The sequence below is a fragment of the Telmatherina bonti genome (assembly GCF_933228915.1).
Source record: "Telmatherina bonti genome assembly, chromosome: 18".
Lineage (NCBI taxonomy): Eukaryota > Metazoa > Chordata > Actinopteri > Atheriniformes > Telmatherinidae > Telmatherina > Telmatherina bonti.
Window position 1 is genome coordinate 25,867,357 of NC_136616.1, and position 15,598 is coordinate 25,882,954.

At 38.3% G+C, this 15,598-nt stretch overlaps 1 protein-coding gene across 1 annotated transcript; it reads left to right on the forward strand.

Annotated features, from left to right (window-relative positions):
• The first annotated feature begins 133 nt into the window (after window positions 1-133).
• snx15 (sorting nexin 15) lies at window positions 134-6,666 on the forward strand. Its single transcript, XM_079258178.1, has 7 exons — window positions 134-310; window positions 879-1,035; window positions 2,223-2,338; window positions 2,556-2,835; window positions 2,919-3,092; window positions 3,586-3,783; window positions 6,208-6,666. The coding sequence occupies exons 1-7, from the start codon at window positions 212-214 to the stop codon at window positions 6,345-6,347; spliced, it is 1,164 nt and encodes a 387-aa protein (XP_079114304.1). The 5' UTR covers window positions 134-211; the 3' UTR covers window positions 6,348-6,666.
• The last annotated feature ends 8,932 nt before the right edge of the window (window positions 6,667-15,598 follow it).

Sequence of the window (15,598 nt, forward strand, 5' to 3'; positions counted from 1 at the left end):
TAGCTCATAGAAGATTACAACTACGAGGACTCAACAGATGGTTCGTGCGTCTCTTTCGGCTTACGTAATCACGTTTTACGCTACGTCACGCATCAGGAAATGAGCGCTTTCACGGAGAGGAGCGACTGAGGAATCACAACAGAGCGACTGATTACAGCTTTTGTTTTTACAGTTCCGCTTTTTTGCCGCTTTTTTTGTTATTGTTTTTGACATGTCACGAAAACCCAAAGAAGAATATTATCGGTTCTTTACTGTAACCGACCCACGCACACACGAGAAGGGGCACACCGAGTACAAAGTGACAGCAAGGGTTGGTTTACGTTCTTTATCCCTCTGTAGTTCCTCACATATGTAAAGAAAACATTTACTTATGCTGTAATTATAATTGTATACTTTTTGGTTTATGTTTTTACTGTTTAAAAACATTATAACAACGTGTTTAGTACTATTGTTTTTGTATGGCTTGTTACACCAGACTCAAGTATATTATAGGTTTATACTGCGGTAAAGTTAAAAAGTATTTCAAAGCACTGACCAAATGCATAGACAAATACACAATGGGCCTTTTATATGAGGCAGTAGTGCCCAGTGAGCTCAAATGAGAGCTTGTGATTGTGTTCACGAGCTCCAGCACCCCCATGACCAAAGTAATACCACATGGTGTGGACAGGCATGCGTATAAAATTAGAGGATTTTTTTTTTATGGGTGTAATTCATGCCTTTATCACCTTCCTTCGTGTTTAATAGAAAATATACTAAGATCTTGTATCTCTATATTATCTGTCTAAGCATATAATAAAACCAGTGATTAAAACTTTGGTATGATTATGGAAGCAAAAAAAAATTAATCAAACCTTCTTCTCCTTTGTGGTTTGCAGTTTGTGTCTAAGCGTCATCCTGATGATGTAAAGGAGGTGGTCGTGTGGAGAAGATTCTCAGAGCTGAAGAAACTCCATGGAGAGCTGGCTTACACACACAGGAACTTGTTCAGAAGGCAAGAGGAGTTCCCACCTTTTCCACGTGCACAAGTTTTTGGTATGTTGAGCAAATATATCAAATTTGTACAAAGCAAACGCAGCAAAGTATAAGAACAAGGTGATGAAAATACTTTACATAAAACATCAGATGCATTCAAACAAAATATGTAAACAAAATTACTTATACATGTCCTACAGGAAATCAAGGAAGAAAAGCCAAAGGACAAAGTGTCAACTAAATGCAATGTTTTCTTAGAAAATGTCAAGATTGGTGGAAAAAAGCAATAGTCCCTGCAGACCTGCAATTTTCTTTTGGTTTCTATAATTCAGTTCAATTCAGCTTTATTTGACAGTCCCACTTCAATCATCTCAAGGCACTTCCAGGCTAAATCAATTCAAGCCAATACACTGTGATCCAATTAAAACAAATCCACAAATTTGTGACAGGTTTGTTTATGCAACCTAGTTCATTAAAAATAATCTCATATCTATAAATCAACGGCACTATTTAAAAATAATGGGTTTGATGGAGACTAAACGAATATAGAGGTCTGAAAACTGCATTGATCTGAGAAGATTTTCTGGTCTTAGCGAGGTGGCAGCGTTCCGATTCCGCAGCGGATGTCGGATTGATCTTTTAGACCTGCTAATACACTCTTAGAGTGATAAAGTCTCCTAAAGATAAATGCATTGACTAGCGTTCCCAATTGACTCTAAGACTTTTCCCTTTAATTCTGTGTTAGTGTGATCGTAGGTTGTAATTAACCTGACAGAGTAACAACGCCAGACTACACAGCATATACCACAATGGTAATCATTTTTCTTTCTTGATAAAACTACTTATTTGGCTCTAAAAAAGATTTTTTTTCGTGTTTATCTTAGTTTCTGCAGACCCATTTAAATCCTTCACTGAGTTGTTTTGTGCGCTACAGAAACATGTTAGATATTAGCAATAAATTATTTTACACTGCATATATTTTTCCCATAACCAGGGCTGCTAATCCAGCCCCAGTATCATTTAAAGCTTCAATTTATAGCTGTTTTTTTCACTCAGCCTTTTGAGTGCTTTCCGTCATTTATAGTAAAGTTTTTTTCTTTGTTCCAGTTTCTCTGTTGTCATGCGTTTTGTGACATTTCTTTTCTGCCTGTGGCTGATTTTATTTTAGTATTTTTCCATGTATTTGTCAATAATTCTAGTGACCATAGCCTGCATTGTCATTGTGTTTATATTCTTTGTTTTATTAGGAAGGTTTGATGACGCTGTCATTGAGGAGAGGAGGAAGGCAGCAGAAACCATGCTTCTGTTTACTACCAGCATACCTGCACTCTACAACAGCCCACAGCTTAAGGACTTTTTCAGAGTGAGGAAACACACTCGCACCATGAGCCAGTCCCAGACAGAAAAGGAGTTACAAGTCATGTTATCACTGGACTATTTGTCTTTAATCTGTTATTGCCTTTCTCCTTCCTGTTGCACATTTTCATTTTGCTCTGTTTTCCTGCAACTTCTTCTTTCATGCAGACTTTCTCGCTTCACCTCCCTTGCCACATAACCACCTTCTCCTTCCCTTCTTTCAGGGAGGGGAAGTCACAAGGCCTCTAGATCCCACCCCTCTGTCCTTAGCTGGGACTCTGCCTCCCCCTCTCATCCCCTTGCCCAAGCGGAGGGCCTCAGATTGTGAGCCTGCAGAAGAGGAGGAGGGGAGGGAGGCTCCCACCTTACCTCAAGACCTGGGGACCAACATTAGTATAGAAGTGGGGGAGCCAGAGGTGGCAGCTGAGGCCTACAGCGAGATTGGAGGATCTCCAAGAGAAGAAGAACAAGAGGAGCGTAGTGATACAGAACAAGATGATCGTGGTACAACTGGCAGAATTTACAGTACTCTGTCATTTGTTCTTTTAAAAAATCATTCTTACCTTTTTGGTCCATATTTCCACCAGTTCCATCTCCTGACCTATCCCCCATAAGACACCACCAATCAGAAGAGACCCAGGAGGAATTTGATTCACTGTTTGACTCAGTGGCAGAAGATCCAGTCCCATCCCCAAAAGAAGAGGGTCCTCCTCCTCTGTCTGATAATGATTTAGCTGTCTTTGATCCCTGTTATAAAGAAGGTAAAAAAAATTAAATCTGGTCTCAAGAACCTGTTTTCCTTCCTTGCCAGTTACGATAACACACTATGCATTTTTACAAACTAGTGTTTCTCTCAGAAGAGAAGATTCAGAACCCATTGCTGTGGAGGTAGATTGCTTTTTCGGGTAAAATGTGCTTTGAGAGAAATATATACAGTAGAAAAAAAATATTTTTAAGTTCTTGCACGATCTCCCAGTGTATGCATGACTTCTTTCCGAGCACTCCACTTTCTTTCCACAGTCCAAACACCTATATGTTAGGTGAATTGGTGACTCGAACTTAGGAGGGAGTGTGAGTTGTTGTTTGTCTCTCTGTTTTGACCTGTCCAGGGTGTATTCTACCGCTTGCCTGCTAATTGCTGGGATAGGATCCAGTTTTCCAGCAAATTGGAATAAGTGGGGAAAAAAAGAATGAATGAGTTATGAATGTAAATCCTCCTTTGTTTTATGTTCATTTTAATGTTTTCTGTTACAGAAAGGTCAGATTCCTCCACTGACTACTCAGAACTCTTCTCGTTGCCACCAACCAGTCTGGATGGAGGCGATGTGGGTTACTTGAACCAAGCAGCCAAGGAGCTGAAAGCCGCCATGGAGAGGGAGAAGGACGGAGAGTTTAGTTCTGCCATTCGTGGATACAGGACAGCAGTGGATATACTGATCACTGGAGTGCAGGGTGAGAAGGAGACACCTGGGTGTACATAATGTTGGGTGGGAGGTTGATGAAGGGAAATTAGCCAACACTATTCAAGTATCAAGACATTCCACCAATACTGATAGATAAAATAGGAATTTACTTTCACAGCTGTGGTTCAGCAAATCCTTTAATTATTTTGAATTGAACATGTGCGAATGCATTGTCACTACACAAATTGTTGTAATACTTTCTTGTCATAGCGATAAATCTTGAAGACATTCAAGCATAAAAACTGCAGCTTGTGTAACACTGCACAATTTGTAAGAGAAAAATATATTGTGTATTCTGATTTATTGCGACAATGATTTATTGCTCACACACCTCCATGCTGATAAACAGCTGATACACCAACATGCACACACACACACACACACACACACACACACACACACACACACACACACACACACACACACACACAGGAAAATGTAAGGCAAACTACAAAGAATGTGACCTTTAAACACGTGAGGTCATTGTTTTCGTCTTGTATTTATTGCCCTGGTTTATTAAGGGATACGCAACGTGTTTTTCTGCCTTTAATTTGTTACTAATCATGAGGTCAGTCAGAAAGTGGTCAGAGGTGCTGCTTTAAAGAGCCCAGCGTGACATATATGATACATACAGTTTCTGAGACATTTTGCATCACTTTATGGTACAAATTCTGCTCAAAACCCTGTTGAACATAATCTGATGTTTGTCTTCTCCGCCCCTTAATGGACAACAGAAAGCAGAAGATTACAAATGAAAAATGTTGAACTACCGCAGGGTAATAGATGTTAAATACCCCTAAACATTTTTTATACTTTTTTTTTTTCGTTTACATTTAGTTAAAGGGATAAATAAAGACCTTATATGTTAAAAAAATTAGACTTATCTGGTTAATTTTTCATTGGTTGTGTCTTTATAAGTTAACTTACAAAAATAATGTAACAAATGGGGCTTTTGCTTTGGGGATTGTTCCAGCTCAAGATGTTGTAATAAAGATTATCATCTTCAAAGAAGGCACTAATTCTGTATATTTTACTTGTGATGCCAAACCAACATCACAGTATCTCAGTACTGAATACCCAAAGCTAGCTGGGTATCACACACATTAAGCTTTTTGAACTAAATATGCTTGCCATTCCACATTGGGTGCTTTGTCAAGGCTTTTATAGCCTCACATTGCTGTCATCTAACCTGAAGAGAGTAATAATGCAGAAGGGCACGACCTCAGTCCCCTCCTGAAGCTGGATGAGTTAAGTCGGGATAAGTCACATAAACAGCAAATAAACAATCAATGTTGAACCTTGAGGACACCCACCTAATTATATTTATGTCATATGCATCCCACCAATGCTTTGCATGATTGAGGATACATTTAGCATAACAGTACTGTTTGACAAAGATGATCTATTGTTGTAAAATGAAATGTCATCAGGAACAGATGATAACACTCAGTGCTTCAGAACTCCTTAAACTTTTACCTGATTATCCAATCACAGCTCTTCAGTGGCTCTCTAAAGAACAGCACCAGGAATAACTAGATATTTCTCTCTTTCTGACTTCTATCACAGGAAATAAAACTTCACATAAAGACAGTTAGACTATGTTTACTTATGCAGCCTTGCAGCAAAATAGACACATGCCACCGCTGTACTGGTGCAATGTTGGATTATGTCCTTTAATGTGGTGGTGTGGCAAAGTAACCTTGGATTCTTGATTCAGATTATCCTTTCTGGGCAGGTTATGGTCCAAATCACATTGCTCCAAGGCTGATGGAAAAGAATCATAATGCGACTAACATTTTACCACATCTTTCTGCTAATATTCACACCTAAACAGACTGAAAATGACTGTATATGTGTGAATAATAAGGAAGTTAGGTTAAATATTAAGAAAAAAAAAGCTTAATTGTGGAGCATTTTGTCTGTACATTAATCCAATATACAGTCAGAACACAACCAGCTCATGTATATACTAACTTGTCAGGATAAAAGCAGAGAAGTCGACACTTTCTGGTCTGATATGAACAGGAGAGTCAGTCGGAAGCAAAACAAAATGAACCAAATATTATCAGCTCCTCAGCAAATATGACATACCTGACCCAAGGTTAACCCCCTCTTCCACTCCTTCAATCTATTTTTAGAAAGTCCAAGGTTTTTTCCGCCGTCTGAAACAGTGGGATGGCCATATTATATGGTAGCGTGGCCGAGCAGTATAGGGCGCTGGATTAAGGCTCCAGTCTCTTCAGGGGCGTGGGTTCAAATCCCACCGCTGCCAGGATCTCTTTTCCACACACACACAAGTGTTCTTATAGAGACTTTAAAGTCTGAATAAACTCAGAACGATAATTAAATACCAAAAAGTAATTATGCTTAACTTTTTTCATCCCTCTCATGTTGTGTATGTGTGTGTATCCAGGAGAGCCAGATCCAGTGCGGAGGGACTCTGTGATGAGGAGGACGGCTCAGTATCTGAAGCATGCTGAGATGCTGGTTGATAGACACTCCTCACCCAGCCACACTCACACACTTACAGACAAACACGCACAGGAGCCATAGAAAAACACACTTCCATTATACTGATAGCGTTCATACATGAAGAGAGATTAAAAAAGAAGCTCAGGGTTGTAGCTTACACAAACATGTCACATATACCAAAAAGCACAGTTTACATGGACAACATTCACACATGAGAGGTCTTAGTAGTTTCTTGGGTAGAAAGCCGCTAAAGTAAAAAATACTACTGACACAGACTCACACTCCTGAGGTACACACTACTCTGCACAGGTTCTTTAGCTGCCTTTGTTTGATGAAAAATATGTAATTTACTAAATCTGAGAACGTGGGCACAGAAAATAACTTATTGGACAGATAATCCCCGTTTTTATCTTTTGTTATTAATGTTCCCATTTTGAACACATGAATCTGTATGTATGTATGTTAGTGATTTGCATTTTGCACAATGTTTTGTTAATAAATATGATTTTAATTTAAGTCAAACGTGTCATTGGTTGCATTTTGAAGCAGCAGTAGCATACTTGCTGCTATCAACTGTTTGGTAATGCATAGAAAAACCTAGAACATAATTACTTTCTTTCTGTCTAGAAATGAAATTTGCATAAACTGTTTCCCTGACAAATTACAGGAAATACACCGTTGCCCAGAATTTGATGGTACACTTTAAATTGAAAGTACAAGAAGCTTTCTTCAGGAGTTTTGTTGCAAATCAGCAGAATTGTGACACTAAAATCTAAGCATGAACATAATTTGACGATTAGTAAATCATTTAAACCCTGTTTATTTAAGTCTTGAACGTGAGACATTAATACGTATGTGTATCAAGATCAGCAGTAAACACACAGAAATGAAGTCAGCAGACGTAAATGACAGTTTTGTGCACCAAGCAGTGCTGGCTAATCACTCCAAACCACATCCTTCTTTCCCAAAGCCTCAGCGCACCACTGCAGATAAATAGTCGATTAGGAAGTGGCCACAGCTGTATGATTGTTCCACCTACCGCTGCTCCCCTGAAAGCAACGCTCACCATAAACATCTGAAGTTAAAATGCTTGATTTGTCTTTTTTGTGTGTGTTTTTAAAATACTGAATTGATTTGTTGTAAATGTAATGCCTGATCATGCGGAAGGACTGGAAAAGAAAATGTTGTGGTGTTAAATGTATTGGCCAGGATGTGACAGAAGAGCTGCGTGAACTGCACAAGTCTGTAAAGGTCTGGGGAAATTGTTCAGCAGTAATTTGTTAATTAAATAAAATAAAAAGATATTTAATCATCTGAAGCAGCCTTTTGTAAACTAGGTTCAAAAAGCCTGACAACCACTCATCTACAGTAATAGAAAAATTATTAAACAAAATCTCTGTATTTAAAGTTCAAGGCCAAGCATCAACACTTATTCACATCATTAAAAGCAAACAGAATTCTATCATCACAAGGTTTCAAACTAAAATGAAAGTTGAAGCGTGAAAAACGGGTAAATAAAAAGGAAAAAACACGTGCAAACAAGATTCAGAAAGACTTCCAGCCTACCTGAGCCTGGACTAACTCGACCCTTTATTGGGTAATTGTGACGATGTTTGTATGCCATGAAGGGGCTGCTGTAGTTCAGATGAAGAGCAGTTGTCTTTCATCTGGAAAGCTGGGAGATCAATCCTTGTCCTTGGAGAAAGACGCTCAATACCAAATTGACACTTTTAGTGGTCAGCATGACTGAAATGCGCAATATAAAATACAAATTTATTCACCATTTACTTCATGAATATCTGCATGCATGTTCATGAAATCAGAACCACACTGAGTATTTCACACCAGTCATCAAAGATTAATTTACATCCCAGCATAAAAATTGGATGGAAAAAAAACCTGTAGGTACTGAGTTTTGTTGCTTTGGACCCGAATATCCTGGTTTTTATGGCCAGTGTTATGAAAACACTGTTTTATGTGACCAATGTATGTCCCGAGAATAGTCTGAGGCTAAATGTAAAACTTTCCCATGGTCTGAACATTTGAAATATTTTCTACATATTTTTATTTTTATTTATTTATTTATTGTTTAATTGCTAATCATGGATCTTGCTTGCAAAAGAAGAGAAAAACTCCACTTTTCATCTGCTCTGCAATGTATGAGAGCACATGACAAACCCACACATGTTACCAATGAAGCTGTGCAACAGGTTTTTCTGTTTTAAAATGAGCTCATCATGTCTACAGATAGTACAGGTCCATTCTGTATCTTTTTTTTCCCATTTTTATTTATTTTTCAAAGTAATCGGTTTTCTCTCCAACTATATTCAATCTTACATATTCATTCATTTATTCATTTTCTATGCAGCATAGTCCAATTCAGGGGGAAGCCGGAGTCAGTCCCAGCAATTATCAGGCGAGAGGCAGGGTGCACCCTAAACAGGTCGCCAATCTGTCACAGTCAGCCTTACACACTCCTTTAATAATAATCAATATATTTAGAGTTTGGCTTATTCCAGCAAAGCCAAACCAAATTCTTCCCTTCATACTGCAGCATGGCTTTGTGGTGACAGAGTCCTGCTGCTCAACTTCCCAGCCTGCCATTCAGACCTGTTAACAACTGGAAGATTATGCTGTGGAAAAAAACAAAACTCTGACCTGTTTTTTGCACTGATTCTTGTATAATATGCTCCTTAACATGACTTAGAAATCATCCTAAATCATTTGTTTTACATTTTACAGAACAACTTTAACTCCTCTTCCAGTCGCTTGGGCCCTTTTTAGTGTATTCCCTGATGATGTGATCAATATTCTTGATGGGATTATTTCATAGCAGTCTAATCTATGTAGTTAATCCAATTTAAAATTGATATCAGCAGGATTTGAGGAGTTTTGCAGTAACTACATGGTTCCTTTGAGAGGTGCTGTTGGTTCTTAGTTAATAACTATTGTACATCCTGGTCTGCTGAAATTTCTCACCCCCTGCGTTGACATTGAAACCAGATGAATGTTTGCTTTAGGAACAATTTGAAACATAAAGGATTGTTGATGGACGTCTCTTTCAGCTTTTCTTCTTTTCTTGCCTTCTTTTTTATTTTGGTTTTAAAAAAAAGTGCTTAACAATAATCTACTGCTGCAGAAGTGATTCAGACATTTCCCATTATTCATCTAGCTGTGAATGTATCACAAGGTTGGCTTGAACCATGTAAAGTTGGAACAATATATATTCTGTATATTGTGTGTAATCTGTCTAATATTTACAAGAGATATGTAAATATATATACAAACACAAAAAACAGGATTATTTTCACAGTATTTTCAGTGTTCAGTTTAGTTGGCAGAAACGAGAAGAGAGATTGTCGCCAAAGACCAAAATCCCTTCTCTGGAGAGGTGGGGAAAAAGGATGGAGAGAAGACTGGAAACAGATGGAGGGGTGACACAAAATTGAAGTTGGCAAAGGGAAAAGGCTCCCCTTTCCCTCAGCAGATGAGTAAATGAGGGGTACCGTGGAGCGACAGATAACAGAGGAAAAAAGAAAGAATGAGATTAGAGGATAAGCAGAGATGATCCTTCCATTGTTAAAGGGATGGAAAAAGAGACCTTCCCTCTGTATCTCTCTCTTGCTTTGTTTTGACCATTGTAGAGAGCGTGAAGTGGATGGAGGGATTGCAGAGCAAGCGAGAGATAACATTGCTCCATCCTGCCATATATCCCTCTTTTCCTCTCATCTCTCCACCTCTACCTTTCAATCCATCTCCCCCCTGTTGTAGTGCTCCACCTGTGAAATGCAGAGGATGTGGGATAGAAAGAGACAAAGAGATGCAGGGGGGGGGGGGTGCAGCCTCATAACATTAGCATGCTGAGAGTGTCAGCACTCTCCTCCTTTTCTCTCCCTCCATCCTCATCCCTCTTTCCATCCCTTCCTCTGTCTCTTTCTCCTCACTGGTCACTGCAATTATACCATCAAAACACTCCAGCCTGAGAGCATAATAGCTTCCCCCTGTATGTGTGTGTGTGTTATCATGAGAGATCAAAAGAAAGAGATGTGTGTGTGTGTGTTTTTGTGCATAATTTAGCGCCACACATGGTGCATTAAGTGTGCATGTATGACATGGAGGGCAGCTGTTGGTGTGTGAGTGTGTGTGCCAGAACTGGATTTCCAGCATGTGTGGGTGCATATGAGAGTGTTTGAGTCTGTAGCGGCTAGAAAAACTGCTTCTCCAACCTCTGACCAAACACACTCTTAACCACACTTCAGTAGAGCCACTTCGCGTGTGTCTCTTCAAAGTTTCTACTTACGCACGCATACAAACCCAAACTAATGGATGCACACAGGCACACACTCACGGCTTGGAAACACAAACCGTTATGACCTACATGCCTATTGGGTCATTGTAAAGCCAAACAACACACTGTGACACCGTCGTCTGGCTACACACTATCTCCTGCTTTCCCTGTTTTTGTTTTTGTTCCTTCAACTTCCTGTCTCATCTCAGCTCTCCATGTTTTCCATTTTTCTCTTTCACTGTCGCACATATGCAGAGTTCAGTCTCTGTGAGCTTGTTATCTCTCTGTGTCCCTTCGTTTCTCTCTGTCACCTTGCCCTCAGCTATTTGAGCTCACTTCTGCCGCTCATACTCCCCCCATCTCTCTCTCTCACACACAAAAACACACTCATTCTGTTTTCTGTCAGCCTCATGCTTTGTTCCAGCCTGTCTCTCTCTGTCTTTATCGGTTTCTGGCCGTCTTGACAAAAAGGATCCTTTGAAATATAAAATGTGAGCATCCTGGTTAACTTTAAAAAAATTGAGAAGCTCGCCAACTTTACGCATTTAATTCAGCTGTGGGTGTTAAATCACCTGTGAATATGGTTCAGTATATTATGTTGTGGCTCAGTGAAATCTAAAAACATGCAGGACTTCATCACATCCAGCAGCGGAAATTAGGTAGAAAAGTTGCATCTTCTTATATTCAGTAACTAAAGTAAAATATTTCAGAATTATTATATTTAATATGATGATTTTAGCCACTTAATTTATTTCACCTTACTTTTCCATTATGTGTTATATGACACAAAATCTGTTTGTAGTGCTGCTGCCATTTATTCTCCCTAAAAACTACAATGCACAGTATTTTAAAGCTTTGATGAATATAGAGTTATAAATGATCGCAAATACAATTGCGCTTCACAGTTCATCATTTGAGATGTTTCCATATTTGTTTATAAATATGACTAAGACATCATGACATTATTGTAGAATGGAATAGACAAAGAGAACCCAATGAAACAAACAATCATGACTAAAAAACAATGCCAGCGATCAGAAAGGAAACTTTGTAGTACAATGTGGTACAGAATGAAACACAGAAGACAGACCAGTTAAAATACATTAGTTACATTAGTTAGTAATATAATAAATAAATAAATAAAAAGGTTATCTATTCATCTTCTCAAACACCATGAGCATGTCTTTGTAGTTGGGATTCTGTCCATCTATATCTTTTTGAGATTAAGAAAGGATTAAGAGAAGTATATTTACTTGATTTATTTGATTTATTTGATTAATTTCTTTGATTAGGAGAAGTAAACGTACTTCTCCTAATCATCTTAATCAGCCACCTCATTCCCAGAAACATTGGTGTGTTTGTCTGTCAGCTGTTACTAAAAAGTGCTTCTTTGTATTTATACCAAGTAAGAGCTTATAAAAGCCCATCTCTGACCTGAGCTGGGTGGGTTTGTCACGATAAAATTGCTTCTTTAAAACTTAAAACATGTGTCTTACTGACTGTTAAAACGATGCAGCTCTAATTTCTGTTTTCCTCCCTTCCAGTCAACCTTTCTGAACCTCTCTGTTTTGATTCTCTTCTCTCTCCCCTTTGCCTCTCATTCCCTCTTTCACCCCATCAAACTCTGGCAGTAAGTAAATCAATAAACATACACTTTATGCCATTTATTGATCCTTTCATATCTATCTGTTCCCCACCCCCTCCTGTTCTCCCTTTCTCTGTTCTCTACCCCATCCTCTTCCTCACCGCCCCTGTGAATTAACAATCTGTTTTCCCCTCCTTTACTCTTTTTCTGTTGGTCTCTTTTTCTTTATATCTCTCGCTGTGGGGTTTCCTATTTATAATGGCTGGCATCTTCGTGTGTATGTGTGTGTCAGCGTGAAAGCAAGTGTTTGATGTTAGTCTAAGTGGTTAACATAATATAAGCCCTTAGAGAGACAATGTTCAGGCACTCATACACTTTCACAGACACACAATTTTAGGCTTTTTTTTTTTTTTTTTTTTTCCGCTGAGCCTTTCTGTGTATGATTTGTGCTTTTTGGTATTCTGCAGCCTGTGCAGATAATATCCATATTATCTATCAGTTTCACAATCCCACAATCCACGTGCACATACACACCTTTGTTCCTCAAGCTCCTTCCTAAAAGGATAAAACCCAGCATTATCTTTTGTTATTTATTATTGCAGATGGAGCCATCATTTCATGACCCTGCTATCTCTCATCCTCCTCCCTTTGCATATGTTTTTATTTATTCAGACCTCTCCCTCTTTCCCCTTTTCCTACCCTCTCCTCTTCTCTGCATATTTATTCAGACACATCTCCCTCTTTTAGTCTCCATCCCTCCCCACTTTGGGTACAGACTCCCTCTGTACCCATGTGTCCAGCTTTTGTTACCAGCCTTGTTTCCATAACAACTGCGACCTTTCACTTGGTGCATAACCATTTTTAATCAGAAGTAGAGAGAGACAGAAATGAGATGAGACAGAGAGGGAACGGGGGGTGGATTGAAAAGGGTAACGTTACTCAGGTGATTCACTAGATTGGTGAAAAAACAAATTATCCTCAGATAAATGAGAGAATGAAGCAACAGAGCAGAGTGAGGAACGAAAGCTGGCCCTGCTCTCATGAGATGCTGTGAATAGGTGAGTTTCATGAAGACATTCTCAGCAACAGGCTCAAGTTCAAGTATTTTCCTACATGTTTACATGAAGTCAAGAGCAGCAGAGTAATTTTAAGAATTTGAGCATTTTAAACATATTATTGGCTAACTTTTCCAACCTCCGCTCCCTTTTTTTTTTTATCTGTCCTTTAATATGCCTCTTTCCTCCACTTTTTATACTCCCTGGAACAAAACAAATAACAGCTTGGTTTGCAAAACTAAAAAGAGATAAAAAAGTCTAAACATTTATTTCAGATAAATAAAAGTAAAAGATATCAAATAAGCTTCTAATTGCTTCTCTAAATGCCATTTCTAAATATGCAAATGACTATGCAGTTAAAAGCAAGAGCTGAATGTGCCGTTGCACCTGACTGATAAACAGGAAAGATGGCATGCCTCAACACAGTTACTGTAAATGGCACTGGAAAGGATTGTGCTTCAATGCAGTGTGAGTTGAATGCTGCTGGTAGTAACAGCGGCCAAAAGAGAAACCATCATGGACTGTGGATGATAGGATAAAAAGGGCTATTTAATGATGATTAATTATTCTGCATAAGAGAAGGAGCTGATGCTGAAGCTCTAGTCTAATAAAGCTGACTGATGAAAAACAAATTTCCTCAATCACTGACATTATGAGGTTGATGGATCTCAGAGTTCAGCTGCACAACAAACTAGACAAAGCAGACTCTACTTCTTAAAAATGCTGAGATCATCCAGCAAGATGCAGCATGATGTTGCATATCTTTTAGAGTGTTGTTACTTTCCAGCTATTAGTTGGGGAAATAGCATCAGAGCCAGAAACTTGGAGAAACTAAATACTAATCAGGTTCTATACTGGGGACAGCTCTGGAACAACAGGAACTGGCTGTACAGACAGGTATGCTGCACAAGCTGCTAATTACAATGATCAATTCTTCCCAGTCACACAACTCTGTGAGGAAACAACAATGTGTTTAGTCAGACGCTTCTTCCAGTACTCCCCAAGACTGAAGGGTATCAATTGTGTCCTGGAACGAGGCTTGAGAGTGAATTATTGGTAACTTCTAATTAAAAGAAACTCAAACGACATCAGCATTACTCCAGTAACAAATTATGTTTAATCACTGTATTTCAAGGTGTTCTACAGTCATTACCTGCATGCACACTGGACACCAAGATTTTTAGACACCTTTCTCATTTCAGGTGTCTTTGGTGATGAAGAAGCATTTTTTCAATGTGATAATGCATATTACAGCAGAGAGAAACAAAAGACAAACATTCCAGTTGTCAATATGATTTTAAGATGCTGGCAGGACCTGGAAAAGGTCCTGACAGGACTTCATCCTTTAAAACTGATCCAAGATATCTGGACCATGATGAATGAATGAAAAACTATAAACTGGATTAACTATAAATCAAATAATCTGCTTACTAATAACAGAGCCCATGTGTTCTAAACTAACAATTAGATAAAGTATGTTTTGTGTCCCTGTGTTTTTTTCCCCAATCTATCTAAATGAATTTTCTTAGAAAGTCTTTAGTCCTCGCTGAACTGCATGGAGATACTGTGGCTCAATGTTTGTATTGGTGCTCAGTGCTGGATCTCAGGGAAAGATTCCTGTGATGAGATAATGTGGCTAATAAATTACTAGCTGGCTTTCGAAGGTGAATTTATCTTATTTACAGTTGGTGAGAAAGTCCTGGAGAAACTATGTGACTGCTGGCATTACAGTGGTTTCAGCACTTCAGAGGAAGTAAAAGATGCTGCACACACACTTCCTGTTTAAGTAGTGGCATAAATAAGTGTCATAAAACTGAATTATTATTCTTATTCATATTATTATTATTCATATTATTATTATTCATATTATTATTAATAATAATAATAATAATAATAATAATAATAATAATAATAATAATAATAAAAGTGCAGTTTAACTTAAATGAAATAAAAATAATAACAATAACAATAATAATAACAATAATATGTTATTAATAATAATATATTAATAATATATTATTAATAATAATATATTATTTATAAAAAACAACAACAACAACAATAATAATAATAATAATAATAATAATAATAATAATAATAATAATAATAATAATAAAAGCGCAGTTTAACTTAAATGAAATAAAAACTGAGTGGCAATCTTTCTATTGACTGCTCAGTGGAGCACAATGTGTGTGTCTGTGTGTGTGTAGCTTTGTGTGTGTGTGTGTTTGCACATGCTGGGGGTCATGCCAACATGGGAGGGAACGGACCGTCAAGTGGACAGCTCTCACGCCCGCCCGCCCGCCCACCGCGCGCGCCACTCCACACCGGGAGCAGCGCATGAGGTTGATGCCAGCCAAAGATAGATAGAATGACGAGGGAGGAAAAACCTGCACAACTAAAG